The sequence below is a fragment of the Pelodiscus sinensis genome, chromosome 1, assembly GCF_049634645.1.
Source record: "Pelodiscus sinensis isolate JC-2024 chromosome 1, ASM4963464v1, whole genome shotgun sequence".
Classification (NCBI taxonomy): domain Eukaryota; kingdom Metazoa; phylum Chordata; order Testudines; family Trionychidae; genus Pelodiscus; species Pelodiscus sinensis.
Window position 1 is genome coordinate 157197054 of NC_134711.1, and position 23244 is coordinate 157220297.

General features: G+C 42.1%; 1 protein-coding gene across 2 annotated transcripts in view; it reads left to right on the plus strand.

The window, feature by feature from the left end:
• Positions 1 to 23244, plus strand: part of ZNF654 (zinc finger protein 654) — a 61432-nt gene that overhangs the window by 27654 nt on the left and 10534 nt on the right. The window contains exons 3-6 of one of the 2 annotated variants that reach the window (XM_075908696.1): positions 82 to 163; positions 2268 to 2403; positions 10248 to 10270; positions 11044 to 11183. In XM_075908696.1, coding sequence (XP_075764811.1) covers positions 82 to 163; positions 2268 to 2403; positions 10248 to 10270; positions 11044 to 11183 — 381 coding nt within the window. Of the gene's footprint in view, positions 1 to 81; positions 164 to 2267; positions 2404 to 10067; positions 10271 to 11043; positions 11184 to 23244 lie in introns of both variants that reach the window. The other variant, XM_075908689.1, reaches the window with a different exon arrangement.

The window sequence follows — 23244 nt, forward strand, 5'->3', positions numbered from 1 at the left end:
GGATCCCTAGCTCTGAAGATAGCTGAAATGATTTGCCTTTGTTTAGTTTGATTTTTGACTTGTCATTACTTGTGTTTGTAGGAGTTTTTTTGAATTGCTGCTCTTCTTTGGAAAAGATGAGTTCTATGAAGATCCTTTAAAAGATATCCTAGGTTCAATCCAGGTAATATCAGTTGCTGTTTGCTTTTATGTTTGTTTGTAAAAACGCAATTTTTGGTTTTTTGACGACCAACCTGTTTGTAGAAAGTTATGCTTTCATGTGTGTTAGAAGATGCAAGCATTTGTAGAACACTTGAATATAGTGAAAAAAGATAGTAAACCATTTTATTTACACTTCCCGCCTCTTCTGTAATTGTATCAGAGGAACATTTCCCATTGAAACTACTGTTCCTATCAAAAGCCAAAATAAACTAGAGCACAGTCTTAGTTTGGTAATGATGAACAGATTTTTAATAGGTCCTGTTTTGTTAATTTACTTTAAGATGACAGAAAAATTCATATCAAGAGCCCATCATCAAACTCATTTCTGACATCTGTCCTTTAAGTATCTGGCCAGAGTTTAGTTCATTCAAATAATCACGTATTTCAGGTTATGACTTAACTCTTGTTTCCTCATCCACAATTTTAGACAGTGGACTGAAAAAGAAAAACTCTTGTCTTCTGTTGATTAGGGCTATTCTTCATGTTAACGTTCATTACATGTTTGGGATTAGAGGATGCTAACATCTAGTAACTGCCTTATAATTGTACAGTAATGTTCTCATTATCCATCTGACATGAATTATCTAGGCACATCCTGTGTAGGGAAAAGGAAATGGTTTAGACACTTAAAGAATGAAGTATGTTGTAGTGTAGTCTCTTCTGCTTAAGTTTCATGGGACTGTTAATATATAGAGCAACCAAAGGCATGATTGGTATGTCAGATTCAAGTTGAGACAGATCGTTGCCCTAAAGAATTTATAACACATAAAGGGGATATAAGAGGAAACTGATAAAATATGGGCCTTTTTTTTCTTTACCTTAAATTGCTTTTTTTAAACTTTTGCTTTTTTTGTTTTTCTTGATTTTTGATTTTTTTTAATTTGCCTATCATTTGTTTCACATTTTGACACATTAAAGTTTTATATTTTTGCTTTTAAATCATTAGTGCATTAATAGTCAAAGTGGCTCAATAGTCAAATAGCGAGGGAACTGGTAAGATTTTCTTTTCAGACAAACACCTACATGCAAGTTGTCCGGATGAAAAGACATCTGTTTCAGTTCCTTGATCATCAAACACCACTCATCCAAACATAATAGACAAATTAGGAGTGAATTGAATAAAGTATTATAAAAAACCCCACATCACAAACTAACATTGAAGTAGTGAATTGTAAATGCCTGGAATCAATTCTCTAACTTGCTTGAAATATATGAATTTTCCCAAAATCACATCAGTGTGCGATAACATGTAATGGTGACACAATCCTCCTGAATAGTGACCTGAAAAGAAATTGAGATTAAATTTTTCTTTACCATTATATCTTGTTTCTTTTTGTGGATGACGGATATCAGGTGAGGTAAGCTATTAATTGATGTGGGTGTCAAAGGTTACTTTTTCATAGAAAATCACAAGGAAGGAATAACTTGGACTGCACAAAAATTGTGGCTGCTGCTGCTAATATCAGATTACTATAAGCAGACATTTAGAGGTAAATAAGATTGGCTTGGTAAGAGTTACAAGCTTTTGAAAACCTATGCTTTAAGACGTTCCATAATGACTGCATGATTACACGGTAACTTCTTTTTGTACTGCCATTAAAATTAACTTAGAGTGTAGAATGTATTACTGGGCTATAGCCTCACCTGTTGCATAAATCAGCACTGATTTTACAAGCTGAAGACTGCCCTAATATATGTTCCACTTAAATACCTCTCATTGAAGACTAGAACTAGGCAGCTTCCTAGATGTTTGGGAAATGGCATATACTTATTGATGGCATTGTTAGAATGTTGACCAAGGTTTGTGTATAACCTTTAGATGACAGAACAGCTAGAGGGGTGCTTTTAAGGTTTTAATATACAGCTCCAGTCAACATATATGTAATTTAATTCAGAAGTTACTTGAAAAGAGACACTTCTTGAAATGGGTATATTTTGTATATATTGTATGATAACTTTTTCAAACCTTTCTTATGAAGTTTGCTTTTTAGCCATTAAGTGACTAAAACAGGTCAGCCAGATCTTTTCTTGGCAGTTCTAAAACTATTGTACTTTTTTACTCCTAGGAATGCCAGAACCTCCTCAGCAGATACGCAAATGTGAATCTGGAATTAGTGACTCGAATCATCCGAGACGGAGGGCCCTGGGAAGATCCAGTATTACAAGCTGTTCTTAAAGCAAAGCCTGTATCTCAGGAGTTAGGTACTTGAATTAATATACATACATTTTTAAAAGACTTTAAGACATACATGTTTAAGTATTTTGAGATACTTTTGCATATTGGTGCTATACTAACCGAGAAAGTATGGTATCAGTGGTACTTGTGTTATACTTTTTGATATAATGTACTTGATGTTCTATATAGTAGATACTAATTATAAAAAATTGTTCACTGTTTGCTCACCCTATGGGAAATGAGCTAGTTTCTTTGATGTATGTTGATGTCAGATTTATTAATTGAAGTAATTACATATAATATTATTAGAGCCAGCTATTTACCTGTCAACTCTAGAGTTGGAGAAGAGGGACAAGCTTTTCATTCCATTTCTATGAAGACAAGACATCAATAAAATTGACATACTTATTGTTTTATTAAAAAAATGGATTTGAAGTGATGTGAAAAGTTTCCACCTCTACTTTTATAAACAATATTTAACAAGTTACATTTTAAGAAGTCTTTAATCTCCTGGGGAATGTAGTCTACTAGCAGTGGTCTATGGCCTTTTTTGCCTCTTGCTTACTAGTTCAAAAGTATCAGAGGGGTAGCCATGTTAGTCTGAATCTGCAAAAGTGGCGAGGAGTCCTGTAGCACCTTATAGACTAACTGAAGTGTAGTCTATAAGGTGCCACAGGACTCCTCGCCGCTAGTTCAAAAGTGGCTCAGTATGATAGACTGAAGGATGTCACCATTTTTCTGTAGTTCACTAGAAACTGAACTACCCCCTCAAACATAGATACAGAACGAAGTAGAGACAGTTTAGAAAGATAATGAGGTACACAAGTCAAAGCTTCTCCACATCTGTGGACAAAAGGACTGGGTTCTTCAGAGGTGTCAATAGTGTATCTTTCATTATAGGTAAACTTGTATGAAAACAGATTGATGGAGTAGGGTGGAAATGTCATTGGACAGTCTTGTATCACACTGCAAGTTCGATCAGGATTTCTGGTTGAAGTGATCTGGTTGTAAATGAAATAATAGAAGTCCAGAGGAATCTGGCTTTTTATAGTATCAGCAGGATGCTGTGAGGGGGCAGAAAGCTCTAATACATCACATATAACACTTCAGTTTTGGACACTTCAGGCTGCCTGATGTAAATTCTTGGCCTTCAAGAAAAGCTCAGTCCTTTCCCGTTAAGAGCTATCTCTTTTATTTGCTTGAATAGTATCCAGCACCTCAGACAGTTAGCTATTATATTTAAGTTTTCACCAGCATGTTTTCCTGGTACCAGGTTGTTGATCTCTCACAGGATAAAATTAGCTGTAGCCTTTAAATGATTCTTTTACTTAAGAAGACTGCAGGCTGGATCTCCATTCCTTCCTGTTGCTAAGTATTTTAGTGTGTTTTTTCTACTGGATTTCTGTCACCCATCTATCTTTGAGGTGGTAGCATGTGCTTATGCTGTTTACTTTAGGCAAATATCTCCTTGTTTAAAAAAAGAAAAAATATTTTATTGCTACTTAAATTTGGCTGCCTCTCAAGCCCAAATCTTCTGGAGACAGCTTTCCATGAGCATGCAAAGATTCTTGAGTCTCTAGTGTGAGCAATTCAGTACTGCAAAAATATTTGTTCTATATTTATCTCAGCAAGCTGGAAATCTTGATTTTAATAATCTATTAAAGTCCTGCTTTGAATTTGTATTTTCCCAAAGAGGTTGATGATTTTTTTTTTTCATTTGGCGATGGTTAAAACATATTTTCAGGGCTCGCCAAACCGCGGCGAGCCCTGCTCACCAAACCGCGCTGTCCGGTGATCTGCGCATGCACAGATCGCTCAAACCCGGCTCTTCCGGGTTGTAATCTACTTGCCATGGGCGAGTAGATTGCATTATTTGTTGAGCCCTGCATATCTGTAACTAAATATAGCCCTTCACACTAAATGTACATCTTTTTGCTAATCAGGAGAATTTTAGTTAAATAATTAGTTACCTTAATTTATCACTTCTTCAGATGCCTAATTTTTGCAGCTTTTTTCTTGTTACAGAATGGCAAGTCATTTATTTTTTATTTACTAAATTAACTTTTTTCTAGTGGTTTATATTAAGCTCCTGTTGGAAATTCAAGTTCAATTTAAAAATGGAGAGAAACAATACTAATATTTTTATGAAATAAAGGTATTAGATAAATATTACAAAGTTGATCAAACATTATTTGCATTTCAAACTGACATATTAATCAAAGGCAATATTATTTCTAGTTAATGAACTGATTGTTTCTGGTCATCATGTCCATCAAGATTTTAGAATCTAGTGATCTCACCAACACCTAAATTTTATTTATAGGTCTGAAAAGTAAAACAAACTTTCTTGCATTTTCAACTCTCATTTGGTCATTCTGCTCTCTACCACCTCCTCTCGTGAGGCAACCCTGGTTCTCTCTACCTTCCACGGGCCACTATGGAAGGCCGGGCTGTGGCCGCAACAGCCTTGGGTCCCTTCTCCCTCTCCTGCCACCTCAGCTTAGGCCCACATTGTCCCTTCTCTCCCTGCTATACCAGTTGGGCCTCTTCTCTCCTTCATCCCTCCCCCCCCCCCCCCCCACCGCCACACCAGCCCAGACTCTTTCTCTCCCTCTCCCCCACCCCATCCTACCCTCCTGTTGTGCACATGCCAGACCTGGCTCTAACCTTAGCAGCAAGGGAGGCATAGGCCCTATGGGTGCCTGCCTGCCCCGCATGGGGCACAGTGAGGCGCAGATGGTGCTGTGTGCACGAGGGGCTCTGGGGCACTGCATACTGCTGAGATGGGGAAAGCAGCAGTGTGAAGTGAAGGACCACTGTCGTGACCTCTCCCCCATGCAGTCCTGCCTGCATTGCTCACGGCTCCAGCCCTGCCCGCAGAGCCCAGGGCTGCCTGGCTGCCCACCAGAAACGGAAGGGAGGGAGCAGACAGGTTGATGCGGAGGCTCCCTAGGGTGGCTTGGGGGTATTCTGGTAACTGCAGTAAGTGCAGCCACTGGGTAGGGAGTGAATCTCCATGTGGCAGTTAGACTCCGGGTGGCCGGGCACCATGCTCCGGCTTCCCAAGAGCCCAGCAATGGGCGAGCCCCCAAGAGCCCAGCAATGGGCGAGCCCCCAAGAGCCCGCTGCTAGCACACAAGCCCAGTTGGGAGCCCCGCTCCTAGCATCTGTCTCCGGGTTGCTGTCCTGAGCACTGTACCCGCCCTTGGACTGTCATGGCTGTGATGTGGGGTCTGCTGGCTGCTGTGCCATTCTTCTTGGCATTGACAGCCCTGTGGGGTGGAGGTGGAGGAAGGAGAGTAGAGGTTTGGTTTAATATAGCAATTCCAAATAGCAAGGGGAAACAGCAAGGTCGGGCTTGTGCTAGGAGAGGGGGGAGGGAGGAAAGACGGAGGACGGAGGTGGAACGCAGAGTGATGTGGTGATGTCACTCTGTCGTCCTGCAGGAACAGGGTTTTTTCAATATATATATATAGAGAGAGAGAGAGAGAGAGGAAAAAACTTTCATGGAAGCAATAGCATCAGTCAATTAGGAAACAAATAGTAACTAATATATCAATCTGAGCAGACCAATTTCCTAGTAGTGTCCACATGTGACATGTTGTGGAAGTGGTGTATATAGACAAATCGTGCCAAAGGAATGAGGATTTCCTCTGGAAATGAGGTGCAGCAACACGAGTCTGCAGTACAATAAAAGAAAATATATTTTAAATACAGTTTTGGTGGTACCTCAAGCCAATTACATTACAAAATATAAATAGACCAAATTGGAATAAATATTAGAGAAATTGTGATGAAAGGGAGATTTATTCATATATGATGGACTTGTCTTGATACTTGAGACTATGGGAGTACAGTGGGTAACTATCATAACTTGTTGGATATTAGTTGCCAAATGGTCTTCCAAGTGGGAATGGTCTCAAACAAGAACATGAAGAATTAATCTCTCCTCTGCTAGTAGCTGCTTAGCTATGGGTAGCCTCTCATGGACAAAGAAAAATAGCTCAACTATTTCAGAATGATTCAAAAAATGAGAGCTTGTGGTTATGGAAAAATAACACACCAATTATGTACCCAATAAAAATAGGCTGGGGAGAGGTAGATACTTAGCTATTTGGTTACCTATTTGTCAGTAATATGTACATTCACATGCCCATTACCCTCCAAACAACACCACATCGCAATCCAGGTTTTTTTATATAAACATTTAATAGACATACCTGTATATAGACAAATTGCTCAATTTAATACATTTGAAATGCCATGGTTATTGTAATGATGCTATTAAATGGAAAAATCTGATGGCTATATTCCAGCATGGTTGGTTTTTGTAAAAGAAAACTCAATTCTTACAATGATTGTTTTGTTTCTGATGTTTACCTGGCAAGGATTTGTAAACTTGTTAAAACTCTCTAAATACATAGTTTAAAAAAAACCCAGCAATATTTTCAGATAGCCATGCAGGAGGGCAAGCTATAGAAAAAGATATAGTGTGTGTTTTGTTTTGTTTTTAACTGAAGAAGTACTTGCTTGGAAACTGAGAAAAGTGAGTCTCCAAAGCAGCCTTCCATTAATTGCAGAAGTGAAAATTAGAAGGGGCAGAGATTATCTGATGTAAAAGCTTTCTGCTGCCAGGCTTTAATTTTTATAATCAGAACATCCAGTATATTCAGTCAAGATTATGTGTAGTCTTCTCTGGACTAGAATAGTTGCTTTATTTTTTTTAAGCTTTCTTAAATTAACAGTATGTGTGTTCAAATGCTATCCCTGTAATTAGAAAATATTTGTTGCTTTGGAGGTTAGATCAGCAGAATGTGTATTGTTGCCTGTGAAGGTAGTGTCCTTTATGCTAGAGAGGAGAGGAAAGGGGGGGGGGGGAAGTGGAGTGATTGCTGAAAAGCACTCAGAAGTGACTTGGATCAGCACCCATGTAGGTGAGAACGAGCAGTCAAGGGTTCTTACTGTAAAATTGAACTCTAAGCTTTTGGATGCTGGAGCATTTGGATGCTGGAGCTTTTGGATGCTGGAGCATGGACTATATCATCTGGAAAAGGAAACTCAGTAAATAGCTGAAATAGTACTGTAGACTTTCCATTCCTTACTCAGTGAAAATGGGTAATGTACAGTATATTATACTTACAAGTCTGACATGAGCAGAGGTAGGAGGTAAATATGAAATCACATAACTTGTCAGGGTCTCTTCCCTGCATGTAAAATAGATGGTTGAAGATTGGATTGCCTTTCATACAGATTTATCATTACACAAGTAGTTCCATCATCCATTTTTAATTTAGTGGAAATACTAGTGATTTTGGTTCTAGTGGCAGGCTGCAATAACTTGTAGTTCATGATTGAATTGTGCCTTCCATTCAAATCCTTCCCACTCCTTTTTTCAGTTCCTCATAACTTCCTCATGTAGGGACCTCAGGTTAGTTGGTTGGTTGGTTGTTTTTTTTAAGATGAGGTTGAATCAGTTTATTTACTTGCATTACATAACCTTATGTCATACAACTATGTGCACTAAGTAATTTACTTGATTTTTATGATAAACTATTTGTGTATTTTGATAGTGCCTAAGAATCCCTCTAAAATCAGCCTTATTGTTCAAGACCTGTAACAAACGTATTTCATGCCCCGGAGTACTCACAATGTAGGTGAAGACCATGCGCAACATAAGCTCTTCAAACTAGAAGTATCGCTCTAGGATATTTTTTAGTGTGAAATGAGACTTAAATTTTTGAAGTTGAAATAATCTGTTAATGTAGACTTAATGATCTAAAATCTGCTACATTGCAAGTGTTTCTTTTTTTAAATTTTTGTCAACACATGTAAGGGTTTTTTCCTATTTCAAGTTAAAGAAATTAAATGTACAATCTTCAGATTGAAAATTAATATTCAAAGAGGCAGATTTATTAAAGGCAGTTGTGGGTGGGACGGTTGAATTTTTGCGGTGTTTTGCATTTTAAGTTCCTAAAAATCTTTAGAAATCTGTGCTGAGGTTTCTACTGGAACTTTAGTTGGGTTGTGTTGCATATAATGTAGTATTCTAGTGCAGTTTTCCTTGTTGAAAGTAAATTGTAACACACTCTTTGTAATTTAATGCACCTTTAAGGCTGAGATTAATTTAATCTAAACTCTGAGCATCATTTGTACATATGTGAAGGAATGAGACTTAATTGTGGCTTGATATTAATGGGAGAACTATGTTGACTAAACTCTGAGGTTATCCTATATTTCCAAATAGGAATGCATTTTGACAGTAGAGCTGGGCTGATGTCGTTGGTTAGCTTTGGAATTGCCATGTGATTTGTTACATCTGGTGTCCACAGCATAACATTGTAGATTAAAAGCTATGGCATTACTGGTGTGTGGTGTGTGTGTGTGTGTGTGTGTTTTTTGTTGTTGTTGATTGTTGTTTTATTGGAATGTATTTTTTGGGATCATTGAGCTTCAAGAGTTCTGGAAGTTTCTAGCTTTTATTTAAATGCATTTCTCTATCATTAGAATTTCAGCTGTAAAACATTTCCACCCCATGGCTTATTTATTGCAAGAGCCTAATGTAGGCCAGCTTTTTTTTAAAGAGTCAGAGCTGTTGTTTCCTGTCTTTCCAAGCAGGTAAAACACACTTAGGTTAAAAAGTAAAATACACAGTATATGAACTGAAGCTAAATTATATTTGAATATCTTCTCAATTCCCTGTTTTCCCATTTCTGTGGATAACAGGAACATCTAGATTTGTTACCTGTTTTAAAGAGTGGCCTGGAAGGAAGATATATCCTCAAACTTCATGGCTATTTGGGATGAGGTAGAAAGTCTGAGTAAAGTTAACCCATAATTGCCTATTGCAAGGTTTTAGAATGTTATTAAAGCTAATATTAAAAGCTTACATAACACATAGGCTAAGAAGAGTGTCAGTGCATCTTGATATATGCTTAAATTTTCCACAAATACAAAGTTTGTTTTAAGTCATAAGATACATATAATACATAACCAGCAATAACCGAAATGTAGGGAACTTAATTTTACAATGCAGTTTAGATATTGGCATTCAAATATTTGGGTACATCACTCATAAAAAGTTATACAGTGGATTGCAGAAAACAAATATATCCACGAATGAAGACTGTCCCTCAGTAATTGAGAATTTAAGGCAGGTTGTCCATTGGAAAAGAGGTCACCTACAAGTTCTTCTGAAGCATCTGGTGTTAGTCACTGTTGGAGAGAGGATACTCTAAGACCAGTAGGCCTGGTCTACACTAGACCTGGAAGGTTGGGTTAAGGTACACAACTCCAGCTTCATAAAATATGTTGCTGGAGTCAGTTTACCTTAAGCTGAGCTTGGTGCCATCTTCACAGATGAAGGTCTACACTTCCCTTACCTGTCATGACTGCGAGGAATACCGGCACCAACCAAAACTACCGTCAGTAGATGGTTTAGCAGGTTTTAACGAGCATGCCAGAAAATTGATCTGCATGGCTAGTGAAGACATGACCCTAGTCAGGTCAGCATAGTAATTCCTTGGATTCCAAACAGAAGGCTACAGAACATGGTGCTTTTATGGTTGGCTTTGTTTGCAGACAGTATTTTATACAACTTTGTTGATAAGGTCCTATAAATTTGTTTGTAATTTAAATATTTTTATGAGGACTTGAGATTCTAATTGCTGCTTAATTTTTCTTTTCCATACAGTTAACAAATATTTAAGCTCTGAAAATCCACTATTCTTTGAACTACGTGCCAGATATCTTATTGCCTGTGAACGCATCCCAGAGGCAATGGCTCTTATCAAATCTTGCATAAATCATCCAGAAATCAGTAAAGATTTGTATTTCCATCAAGCTTTTTTCACCTGTCTTTATATGTCTCCAGTAGAAGACCAGCTATTCCAGGAGGTACTGTGTCAGTGTACATTCTTATACCTCTGACAATTTATTATGCTCTTATCCTATATAGTTATGAGAAACATATACAATTTTTTATTTATAGTACAAATAAATGTTAGAACAGCAGGTGACTTGACCGTTATCCACTAAAAATTTTTTTCTGAGGACTAAAGTCTGCCCTCTATTCTGAATGTACAACTCCTAAAAACTTCACTGGTTGTTAACATTTACCCAAAGGCAGCATTTTCTCAAAGTATCCTCAGAATAACAGATTCAGAGTAGAATAGCTGTTATAAAACAGGGCTACTGTAGAGGTTAATTTTAGATTACTTTCAGTTCAGTTCTTTGTGCCTTGTCCAGTTTCTTTTAAAAGGTGGGGGATTTTTTGTTTTTGCTGCAATGTGAAATGGCACTATATAGTTCAATATGTTTCTCCTTTTAATATTGATAGTACATGTACAAATTTGTGCATTTTATGTTTAGTTTGTCAAAATCAAGATAAGACTTTTAGGCTTCCAGAGCTGTATGCAACACAGTGCCTGGAAAGAATAGGTTTTATATATATAAACCTCTAAATCCTGTTGAAAACTTTACCTTAAATATCTGATAATGTCTAACAGATTTGTGTTAGATGACTATCTGTGGAAGAACATAAGTAATTGCCTCATAATCCCTATTGATAGCAATTCCTGGATATTTCAATGACTGCTTTAGCTTACCGAGGTCTGATCAATTTTGTGTATTAGCAGATTATCTAAACTGTTCTTATTTTAATTGCATAGCATTTACTGAGGACTGACTGCAAGAGTGGAATTGAGATCATCTGCAACACTGAAAAAGAAGGGAAGACTACCTTTGCCTTACAGCTGTGTGAATCGTTCCTGGTCCCACAGCTCCAAAATGGGGACATGTATTGTATCTGGTAAATACTTTTTCTGGTGAAGCAGCATAGAAAATAAAGGGTTATTGGCACAATGGGAATAAAGTGTTAACTTGAAGATGCAACTAAACTTTAAAACTGGAATTGTCACTCTTCTGACTTCTCTATTATGCATGCTATGCATATCTAGCCCCTCTGTGTAGTTATTCATGGGAGGCAGTCCTTGTAGTGGGTGCAAAAAGTTGAAATGAATTATGAACCTGAAATTATTTTTTGGTGTCCAAACAAAGATAAAATGTCAACTTTACCAACAATTCATGATTACAAATGAATATTTTGGTCTGTTTGGTTTTTTAGATCTGTTTTTAAGAAATAAAATATTTGCTGGAATCAGCCCCTATGGCTCTTGTAAATTTGGCAGCAGGAATTATTTACCTTAAGATTTTTTTAAATGTTATGTATAGTTGATCTTTGGGTTAGACACTGTACATAGGCAGCTTTCAAAACTATACGTTATCCTCATTCACTCATGAATTCAGGGTTAGAATTGTTAAATCGCAGCAAAGGTGCTTGATGCTTTATCATATTCTTCAGAATTGCAACATGTTTTTTTACCATTTTCTGCTGCTTCAGCATTCCTATCCATAAGTCGCTTCTGAATTTTGGAAGGTTCTGGGGCATATAATTGCTATGCTATTTATGAAATGCATAGCCGTCTTCACTACATACACATGAATTATTCTTCACTGTTCAAAAGTTAAGTGATCATGGACAACATTTCAGTGTCATTTTCAGAAGGCTGGAGACAATAAAGTTCAAGATTAAGTACCCCGAGTCTCAGCTTTTCTCCAAGGCCACTGGAATGCCTTGATAGCTTGTCACGTGTAGCAAGAATTCACCCCTCCCCCTCCAAATCAGAATCCAGTGCACTATTGATCTAGCAAAGAGGATTTGCCATGGCCAACGCACATATTTAAGAACAATAATGCAGATGTTGGGCAGATGGTCACATACTTATTGTCAGTGTCTGTGACACATCCACCTGAAGCAAGCTCACTGAGATTTCTGAAAGCAAACCACTCACTTATATAGCCACCAGCCTAAGCTGCAGTTAAAGCACAAAGTCTACTGATGCAAATTGTAGCTCATATAGATGTATCCTACCTGAAATAAAAACATTCACATATAGGTGTTGTACACAAAGCTGCATTTACTCTCTCCAGGAACAACTGCATATACCGTAAAATCTTGAGTATAATGCGCACCTATGTATAATGCGCATCTGCCTTTTAAAGGTCAAAATTCTTGAATAAACTAAACTCATATCTATAATGCGCACCCCCATTATACTCGAGATTTTAAGATATGCATAGGAAGAAAGGGACTTGCGCCTGCCGCCGAACCCCTTGCCCAGCTGCGTTCATGCCTGCCGTGGGGTCCCCTTGCCCAGATGAGCTTGTGCATGCTGAGCTCTCAGCTGCCGGGGGGGGGGGGGGGGGGGAGGGGGGGAGGGAGGAGATCTCCCCCACCCAGCTGTCCGTGCTCCGAGCTCGCGCCTGTTGGGGGAGCCTCCCCTGCCCAGCTTCTCCCCCCTTCCCCCCCCCCCAAGTTCGTGCCTGCCGAGGGTGAGTATAAAACTTTTAAAAAAAAAACTCCTATGGATAATGTGCACCATGACTTTGACATTAAAAAAAATGGGAAAAAAGTGCGCTGTATACTCACAACTTTACGGTAGATGTTATGGAAGAGAGGGCAGTCTTTGATACGCTAAAGGGCCTTAGGAGACCTGGTATAGCAAGATAATCCTGATTCAAACAAAGCACCAGGATATTGACATAAAAAGCTTAACAGAACATGATCACACCGTCTGGGTCTGTGATTTGGTTGTTCACAGACACTTCTGTGTTAAAGCAGTGTGGCAGAGTCAGGCCAGAGGGCTGTTAGAGTGGGAGAAAGGCAGCCCAAAAGATAAAAGGCCTGCTAAATAGAAATGGAGGGATTAGAAACAGCTGGTAGGGAGCTTGCCCAGGCAAATTGAGCCCATCTGACTCCACTTTCAGGCCTTCCATAGGCCTGTAAAAGCCTCCCCAGTTGGAAGGTGGGGAGGAGAGTGAGAGGATGTAAGGAGAGGTAGAGGGGGGAGAGAGAGTAAGCCATAACAGCTTTTAGAGCAGGAATAGCAAGGGAGGGAGTCCTGGAAGAAGTGGCTGGGTTTCCTATCTCAGAAACCAGCTGCAAGCCCCAACTCCTGGGGAATGGGGCAAGCTGCCAACTCAGCTAGTGGCCTGGGAAAGAGGAGCCCTTGCCACAGTGAGTATTTAACTGAGGAGTCAATAGGCAGCCTGGCTCAGTTGCAGCTTGTGCCAGGTGTGAGAACAAACCCTGCTTCAGCTCTGCAATTTATAAGGCAGTAGGAGCCAGACACAGCAGACTGACCAGGAGGCACCATGGAGATGTTGCTGGGCTGAATTGGCTTTTAAGACTGCTTCCCCTAGAATTGGCTCCCCGCCACTGTCTCTGATACAGAGGCAGCAAAGTGGGGGAATACGAATAGTCGACTTGACTACCCAATAAGCATAGGCTTATCAGGTAGTCAACTACTCCTTTACATCCCTCGTTTCTCATGGTCACTTGCTTAGCATGAAAAATTGCAGTTGATGTTTTTATCTGATCTGCTGTTGATATTTGATTCCGAGGTAGTTAGTTGGCATCTTTTGTGTTCTTGTATGTGCACTGGAAATAGGTCACATTTGCCTTTCTTTTTAACATGGGTAGCAAAGGGCTTAGATGATGGTGATAACTGGTTACTTCCGGCCGAACGTCTGGCCACATTTGATCAGTGAATCAGGGAAGCTCTGCATCATATCCTGTGTTTACCTTCATTGTCAGTCTGGCACCCAAGAAGAGAGGATTAGAAGCTAGGAATAAAACGTTTGAGAAGAATTCAAGTAGTTTAATTTCAGAAGTTACCTACCTGCTTAGTCTAAATCCTGTTCGCTTGTAGTTAGACATAAGTTCCTAAGTGGCTAAATGACTTGACTATGGGACTTAGGCTCCTGAGTCATTTAGGTGCATTTGAACATTTTACCTTCAGGGTTTATAAATGTCTGGAGGCTTCTGGTTAAGGAGTAGTATTCTTGGTATTCATAGGAGTTTTTAGGGAAAAAGTTTTAAGTTTGTGCTAAAATGCTCATATGAATACTTGTTCCTGCACAAGCTATTCATCTTTCTTCTCCCTCTTCCCTTAATGTTTGTGAAAAATTGAAATAGCTGTTAGAACACACAGAAGATAACTGCTTTCTCTCTCTTTACAAGTGGCTTGATATATTTGTGAGGGTATCATGATCTTGGCAGAGCTGAACATGAATGGTTTATCCATCTTTAGTCCTTAAGGCAGTTTTTCCCTGTGAAGTTTTATGCACAGAAGCACTGTTCCAATAAAGTAGCTACTATCAGGTCAGGCTCTCTTTTTGGCTGCCTTCATGTATTATACAAAGATTGTTAAACTAAGTGGAGGGGGGGGGGGGAGTGCATGTAGTTGATAGGATTAACCAGTAAACCCAGGCTTATTGGTTAATCGTGTAATCAACTGCACGTTGACATCCCTAGTCGAGACACCTCAAGTGATCTTACAGTTCTAGCATAGTTGGTTAATCCTGGCAATGTTTTTCTTGGCTTAGTGAGGCTCTCCTTCACAAGCTTGACATCCAAAGCTTTCTAGATGTACATCTGGCACAGATTAAAGGCTTTAGAAAGTCAAACCTGTTGTTGTTGTTGATAGTAATTCGTTACATTCTTGTGGAATTCAATAGAAAAAAATCCAGATGGCTTGATGGCATTTCATTGTTGATTTGGCAGCACTACAACTTGGTCATGACAGGGCTCATTTCACACCAGGGTGAGTTTTAACAAATCTTGGCTTTAGACTTAATACATGAGATTTGAAAGAGAGTTGAGAGAAATGATTTCAATTATTGACTAAGTGTTGTTGCTTAGGTTTGTTCTGGAAATATAAAACATCTTTCTGAGGTATAGATGCCTTCTACTTCATTTTTAGAGTTCTTTCTTTTGCAAGATATCATAGATTCAATGTATCTGTCATGGAGTCTAGGATGTTAACATGTACTCGTGCACAATTAACCGATAAGCCTGGGTTCATGTGTTAACCTGCAGTTACAAGCACCCCTTCTCACCCTTGACCCCTGCTGCCTCTTTATCAGAGACAGCTGGAGGGGGGAAGGTGGGAGCTGGTGTGTGGGGAGCCAAATCCCTTGAAGCCACCCCCCCCCCCCCCACACACACACACACACACAGCCTGCTGCCTCCCACAGAGGCTGTCTGAGGCTGAAGGAAGGGGGGTGGGAGGGGAGAAAGTGAGCTGGAGCTCAAGGGGAGCTGGCTTGAAAATTGTCTCTCATTCAAGTGGGGTTCCTGTGGGTGCTCCATTCAGTTTTTGGTCCTTGTGCTAGCCATCAGAGATTTTTGCCTAGCAGTGCCTTCATGTGTCCAACTGCAGTCTCGTGCTGTTTTCATCTGTTGATTGCGTGCACAGTGTGAGTGTCTCTTAGTTCCTTTTCTACCATCCTTGCCAGAAGACTGTGTCATGGTAGTGCTTTCCTTTCTGACTGAAAAGATAAAAATAGTGTAGTTTTATTACTAGTTTGTCATTTTATACTTAGTGTTCATTAGTTCTTCTTAGTTTAAAAATAAATGTTTCCCCAGTTTTTCCCCTTTTATTATTTCTCCAAGTTTTTTAACTCTATAAGTTGTCCTGTTCAAAATGCCAGACTCTCCTGGTTACAAAAAAATGTGACTTTCATGGACTCAATGCCTGCAGCACATGGGCATGCATCCTGCATAAAATGTCTTGGCAAAGGCTATGTGGTGCAGAAATGCCCACGCTGCCAGAACATGAAGACTGGAGCCAGAAAAGACTGAGAAATGAGACTTAAGAACCTCTTATAGGAAAAATCCCTTCAACCACTGAACTGGCGAAGCAGTTAACACCTCGTAAGAGGGCTAATTCATCACCGTCAAGAGTCTTCGGTCTGTTCCAGGCCTCTCCGGCACTGTCTAAGTCTTCCACGTCCAGGGCCGCCTGTTTGCCAGTGCCATCTACTTGGCAGCACTGTGCATAAGAAAAGATAGCACCTACGAAGAGAGAGGAGTTGGAGCCAAAGAGGAAGTCTAGCTCCTCTGCACTGACTGCTGCCGCTTCTCCATCGGCACCAACAATTTGACATGTCACCGCCCCCGGTGCTGACAGGCACCTTGACACCAAGCGAAAATTTCGGTTCCCAACAGTTGAAACCGAAGCACGCTCCAGTACTGGAGCCGAAGAAGGCTTCTCATAAAATGAATAACACACAGCACTGAGCACCGCAGTGCCATATATCCTCTCTACCGTGCAGAGCACACCTTCACCTTCTCCTAGAATCTGCCAACCGAGTCCACCAACAATGTTCAGAACGTATATCTTACTCCTCTACACCATTGGCACCGAGCACTGGCCACAGCACTGGACAGGAGAGCAGGTTCTCCTTGTAGCTCTCCTCCCCAAAGGGCTCAGTGACTTCATAGTGTTCCACTCGGCACCAACTGTCGCACCACCTGCTGCAATACCTGTGGCTTAATCCTTGGCCTTACCCAACTCATCAGTTCCAACTCCAGTGGCCCCCTTGGGAACCATGGAACCAATATTGTGCCCATTCCTCCCACTGTCATTGTTCATGCGAGACGGCAGTATCTACACCAGCTCATACAGCAATGTGTTTTCCAGCCACCTCTGCACACTCCTCACCATCTCGTCCTCCACACTCACCTTCTGCAACAACCCAAACTGAGCCAGTGGATGAAGATGACGACCTACCTCACTCAGACAGCTCTTCCCGGGTTCCCCAATCTTTCTCTTTTCCAGATTGAGGCGGTCTTCCCCTTGTCATCCTCTCCACCTGTTGACGACATGAAGCAATTTAAGGACATATTCAAGCACATTGCTCAATCTCAGGGCATTGCACTGCAGGAAGTACAGAAAAATAACACAAAGTGCTCAAGATACTCCAAGCAGTGACATTCTCTAAAGTAGTGTTACCCATCAACCAGGCTGTTATGGAAACATCAGAGGCATGGTGGCAAACATTAGCCTCCTATCCCCACTACTGAGAGCAGATAGAAAATATTTGTCCCAGGTAAGGGCATGGATTTTCTCTTCACGTTGCCATCCAAATTCATTGGTCGCGGACTCCATCCATCACAGATCTAGATTGTCTCAGTACAAGGCCATGTCTCAGCAGAAGATGCACAAGCGGTTGCATATCTTTGGCCGGAAAGTCTACCCTTCTATCACTCTCCAGTTCCAGATATCAAATTATACTGCTCTCCTGGCTAACTGTTCCACACTAACCGTCAGACTAGACTGTACTAGACTACAGGAGCTCCTGCAAGACCTTCCTGAGCAAGAGGCCCTAGCTCTAGTCCATAATGAAAGAGGGCCAATCAATAGCACAAAAAGCACTTCAGGCATCTATGGACGTGGCTGACACAGTAGCCAGGGCTACAGTGACTGCGGTAGTCATGCACAGGGCTTCGTGGTTGCAATTTTCTGGAGTCCCAAGCGAGTTGCAGATGAAGGTGGAAGACCTCTCCTTTAATAGGAACCAACTGTTGGCTGCCAAAGTGGACAAAGTCCTCCAGTCAATAAAGGATTCCCACACAACACTGCAAACCTTAGGCATGTACGCCCCACTTAGTAGAAGGCACAGGTATACGCCATACCAGAAACCAAGAGATACTAACAGACACAGCAGCAAAGACCATATAACAGACCGAAATAACGCTCCAGCAAACGGAGGGCGCAACACAACCAGTCCTGCAACAACCAATCCACTACGACCAGACAGCAAATTTGAAGATGTGGTTGAGGGTCTGAGCGACTATCCCACTGATCCAGTGCATACCACCCCTATTTTCCATCACTGACTGAAACCCTTTAGTCATCAATGGGTTCTCATCACTACAGACAAGTGGGTCCTCAAGATCATCAATACTGGATCATCAATCCCCTTCCCTCTTCAGAGACACCTCTCATGAGCCCCTTCTACGAGCAAAGATATAAAAATTACTCCTCTTAGGGGCAGTAGAGCTGGTCCCTCCCAGAATTTCAAGGAAGAGGGTTTTACTTCAGCTACATCTTAACCACCAAGAAAACGGGGTTGGAGACCCATTTTAGATCTCAGGAAGCTCAACAAGTTCATATGCAACAAGTTCAAAATGGTGACTCTGGGAACTATTAAGCCTGCACTGGATGAGGGGGACTAGTTCTCAGTCCTCTACCTTCAGGGTGCATATTTTCATATAATGATACTTCCTGCACACAGGAGGCTTCTCTGATATATGGTAGGCAAAGACCACTACAGTATCAAGTCCTTCCTTTTAGACTTTCCACGGTCCATGGGTATTTTCCAAAACTCTGGCTGTCATATTTCCCCTACCTCAGTGACTGCTTAATCAAGTATTCTTCAAACACTAATCATGCCCAATACCACTGAGGACTGCTTCTCTCGCCTGGGTCTACTCGTTAACGTTCAGAAACCCACCCTAGAGCCGACCCAGAAGATAAAGTTTATTGGGACATTCCTGTATGCTGTGACTGCTAGAGCCTACTTTTCACTACATCAGTTCCAGACATTGTGACCTTACCAACAGAGTCATACATGCCCACTTCACAGCTACACTCATAAGCCTTCAGCTCTTAGGACATATGGCAGCTACTACATTGGTTGTCTCCCTTGCAATGTTACACATGAGCTGCCTACACACTTAGCTCGCATCTGTTTACATTCCCAGCTGACACAGCCTTGCAAAACGACTTACACTTCCTCCACTAGTCCTCCAATTTCTCAAATGGTGGACCTACCCGTGCAACTTCCTCACGGGTGTACCATTCCATCACCCAGATCCATCAGTGGTCGTCACAACCGATGCATCACTACTAGGTTGGGGTGCCCATTTCGACTCAGTGTCACTCCAGGGCAGAAAGTCATGATCAGAGATGCAGCTTCACAGCAACTTCCTGGAACTCAGAGCCATCCACAGTTCATGTGCACACTTCCTTCCCCTCATCCAGGGCAGAACTGTGTGTTTCCTTACAAACAGCACACCCTCTGTTTTACACAAACCAGCAGGGAGGTGCCTGATCACGCTCTCTAATGTGAAGAAGCAGTCGGGTTCTGGAACTGATGCCTGAAGAACGACAATGCCAACGTACATGTACGTACCAGGCCGACAGAACATCACTAAGCAGCCATTTCTTGGAACATCACAAGTGGGAGCTCAGCTTAGTGTCATCTTCCCAGTCTTCCAACAATGGGTGTTCCTGATCATCAGGGCTCAACAAATAATACAATCTACTCACCTGTGGCGAGTAGATTGCAACCCGGAAGAGCTGGGTTTGGGCGATCGGCGAGCCCTGCCGATCATAGACTTATTCGTGACAGCAGCCACCCACAAATGCCGCCTCCTTTTGCTCCTGAGCAGGTCGAGGCAAGAGATCAGAGAGGGATGCCTTCACCATACCCTGGATATCTCTCCTTTTGTATGCCTTTCCACTGACTCTCTGGGGTAATCAACAAGAGTCACATAGACCGAGCCACAGTGATTCTAATAGTGCCCTGCTTGCCAAGATAACCATGGTTTCTTTACCTAAACCACCTATCAATCATTCCCTCGATTCTCCTACCCATTGGTCCCCACTTACTGACTCAACATCAAGGCAAAACTCTCCACTCGAATCTGGGGGCCCTCAAACTCAGTTCTTCATGGTTACAAAATGAAGAACTTACCTGCTCAGAGTGAAGCAAATCCTCCTAAATAGTCAGTGTTCCTCTACGAAGTATACCTATCAAAACAAATGGAGATGATTTCAAGAGTTGTGCTGCCATCATCAATTGCAGCCAAACACTGCTCCAATTCCTACCATACTGGAATATCTCATGGACCTTAGCAATGATGGCACCTCTATCACCTCCATTCACTTCCACCTGTCTGCTGTCACAGCCTTCTATGAACCAGTGGATGTCCTCTTGCTCTTTGCGCATCCTATCACAAAGCACTTCCTAGGGGGTTTAGAAAGATGGGTCCAAATTTGTGCCTGCCAGTGCCACCTTGGGATTTAAACCTTGTGCTTGGCATACTGCAAGACCACCCTTTGAGCCACAAGCTGCTGCCTTCACCACAACACCAAGCTATGAAAGTGGCCTTCATAGTGACAATAGCCTCTGCAAGAAGGGTAAGTGAAATTACAGCCCTGATGACTCATCATCTGTATACAGTAAACTTCTGATAATCCGGCACCTTTAGGACCCAGGGGGTGCCGGACTATCAGAAGGGGGCTATGAGGGGTCTGGGGTGGGGTGGGGGGATGCCACCCCAGACGCCTCATAGACCCCCCCCTTCCGATAGTCTGGCTCTGACCAGCAGGTGACTCCAGGAAGCCCGAGGTAGAGCTGCTCTGCCCCCGGCTTCCTGGAGTCAGCTGCTGGTCATTTTCAGCAGCGACTACATCAGGACACCTGGGGCAGAGCAGCTGGAGTGCTGCCAGGGTTGGTCCCTCCGCGCCGAGGAGCGGCGCTACTGGACCAACCCGGCGGCAGCACCCCAGCTGCTCTGCCCCAGGTGTCCCCAAGTCAGCTGCTGCTGAAACTGATCAGCAGCTGATTCCAGGAAGCCCAGAGCAGATTCCTGGAGTCAGCCGCTGGTCAGTTTCAGCAGCAGCTGAATCGGGGACAGCTGGGGTGCTGTCGGGCTGGTCCCGCAGCCCCGAGGGGCAGCGCTATGGGACCTACCCGACAGCCACCCAGCTGCTCTGCCCCTGGCTTCCCCAATTCAGCCGCTGGTCAGTTTTAGCAGCGGCTGAATTGAGGAAGCCGGGGGCAAAGCAGCTCCAATGGTCCGGCTGCCTGGAGCACTTCCGGGATCCTGATGGTGCCGGACCAACGGAGTTTTACTGTAGTATTTTTGCTGCGGATAAACTCACCCTTAGACCTCACCCCAGGTTCCTTCCTAAAGTTATCAGACTTCCATCTCAATGAGCCCATCTACCTCTCCACCTATTTTCTAAAACCTCACAGCTCCTTGAGGGAAGTGATGCTGCATACTTTGGATGCTAGATGGGCCCTTGCGTTCTACAGAGATAGGACCAAGGAATTCCGATAATAGGACAGACTTTTTGTTTCTATATCCAGCCGCCACAGGGAAACAGCCTGCGCAGTGCGTCTCCAAGTGGACTGCCAGTTGCATATACTCTTCCTACCATCTTCATAGGAGGGAACCACAGCACGCTCCACTTGTGCGGTGGCCACGTCAACTGCTTTCCTGCATAATGTACCCCTCGCAGATATATGTAGTGCAGAGACATGGTCTTCCTTTTACACCTTTGCACAACATTATGCTCTGCAGCATAATCCCTACCACATGTTAACTGATGTGGTCCTTGCCTCCTCTTATAACGGCGAGCAGTGGGTACTGCTAGCTAGTCACCTGAGCGGAGCACCCAGAGGGACACCACTCAAAGGAGAAGTTATTCATCCTGTGCAGTAATGATGGTTCTTGGAGATGTGTATCCCTGTGGTTGCTCCGCTACCCTCCCTTCCTCCACTTTGCATTGGAGTCACTTAAACAGTTTCCATTAGAAAAGGCATGGAGGGACACTCATGCCATGCGTGCAGTCAATGGATGAAAACCACATGAGATGGCAGCTGCACGTGCACGACATGTGAAGGCACTGCTAGGCAAAAATCTCCCCTCGCTGGCATGAGGATGCACCGAGACTTGAGTGGCACACCCACAAGGATATATATCTCCAAGAACCATTATTACTGTGCAGGGTGAGTAACTTCTCCACGAGAACTGGCTCCCTCCAGCACCCCAGTATATAAATGTGTAACTGCTGAAAATTAAATATATTTTAACATCCCTAATAGTCACAGTAGTGACTCCATAGTTAAAGATAGAAGAAATTGTTTTATTTCCTGATGCCCCTGTCTTCTACCACTGCCTACTGGTCTGTAAATTGTAAATCTACGTTCCCGTTAGATGTTCACTGAACTGTGCACTTACATAGTTCAGACCAGAGAACAAAAATATCATTTCCTTCTGCATGAGATTCCACTCCCTGGCACGCAACTGTGGGATGGATAAGATCAAAGACTTCAAGTTGCATGTAAAGGCAAGAGACATTTTTCCCTATTCGTACTGAACATGCAGACCAGACTTCTCATAACATGCATCTCAACAAATGGCCGGTTATTGCTATGCACCTGATATAGGTTAAATAGGCTAGTACAAAAGACAAGGTAGATCATCTTCTGTTGGTGATAGAGAAGGTTTTGAAAGATTGTGTGTGTCACAACAGAAACAAGTCCTAAAAAAGATCTCTCCCACCTCATCTCTAATACCTTTGGACCAATATGGCTACAATCACACTGCATAGTACAGAAGGCATCACTGTTTGGAAAAGGTTGATACAGTAATGATATATACATGCACATGGAGAGACATCAGTATCTTCTAATGGTAATTCATAGGTAGGGCCCTGACAATGTCAGTTATAGAATTTTTAAAATATAAACATCATGAATTGTAATACTTAAACCTGAAATTTCATGATGTTGTAATTGTAGGAGCCCTGACCCAAAAGAGGTTGTGCAGGAGGTTGCAAGGTTGTTGTAGGCGGTAGTGTTATTGCTACCGTTACTTTTGTTCTTCTGTTGGCAGCGGCATTGACTTCAGAGCTGGGTAGTTCCACTGCTAGCAGCAGTGCAGAATTAAGGATGGCATGGTATTGTATTGCCATCTTTATTTCTGTGCTGCTGCTAGCAGCGTGCTGTCTTGAGTGCTGAGTAGCCAGCCTGCAGATGCTACTCTATAGCCACCCTGTTCTGAAGGCAGCACAGAAGTAAGAGTGGCAACACCATGCGCTTCCCTCCCCTACCCTGCACGATAACTTTGGGACCTCCACTTTGAGACATGCTGTGGTCTTTCTTGAACTCTTTATAGGATAGGTTAAAAGTGTCCAAAAAACCCAGTCCATAACTCCTTTTTCAAG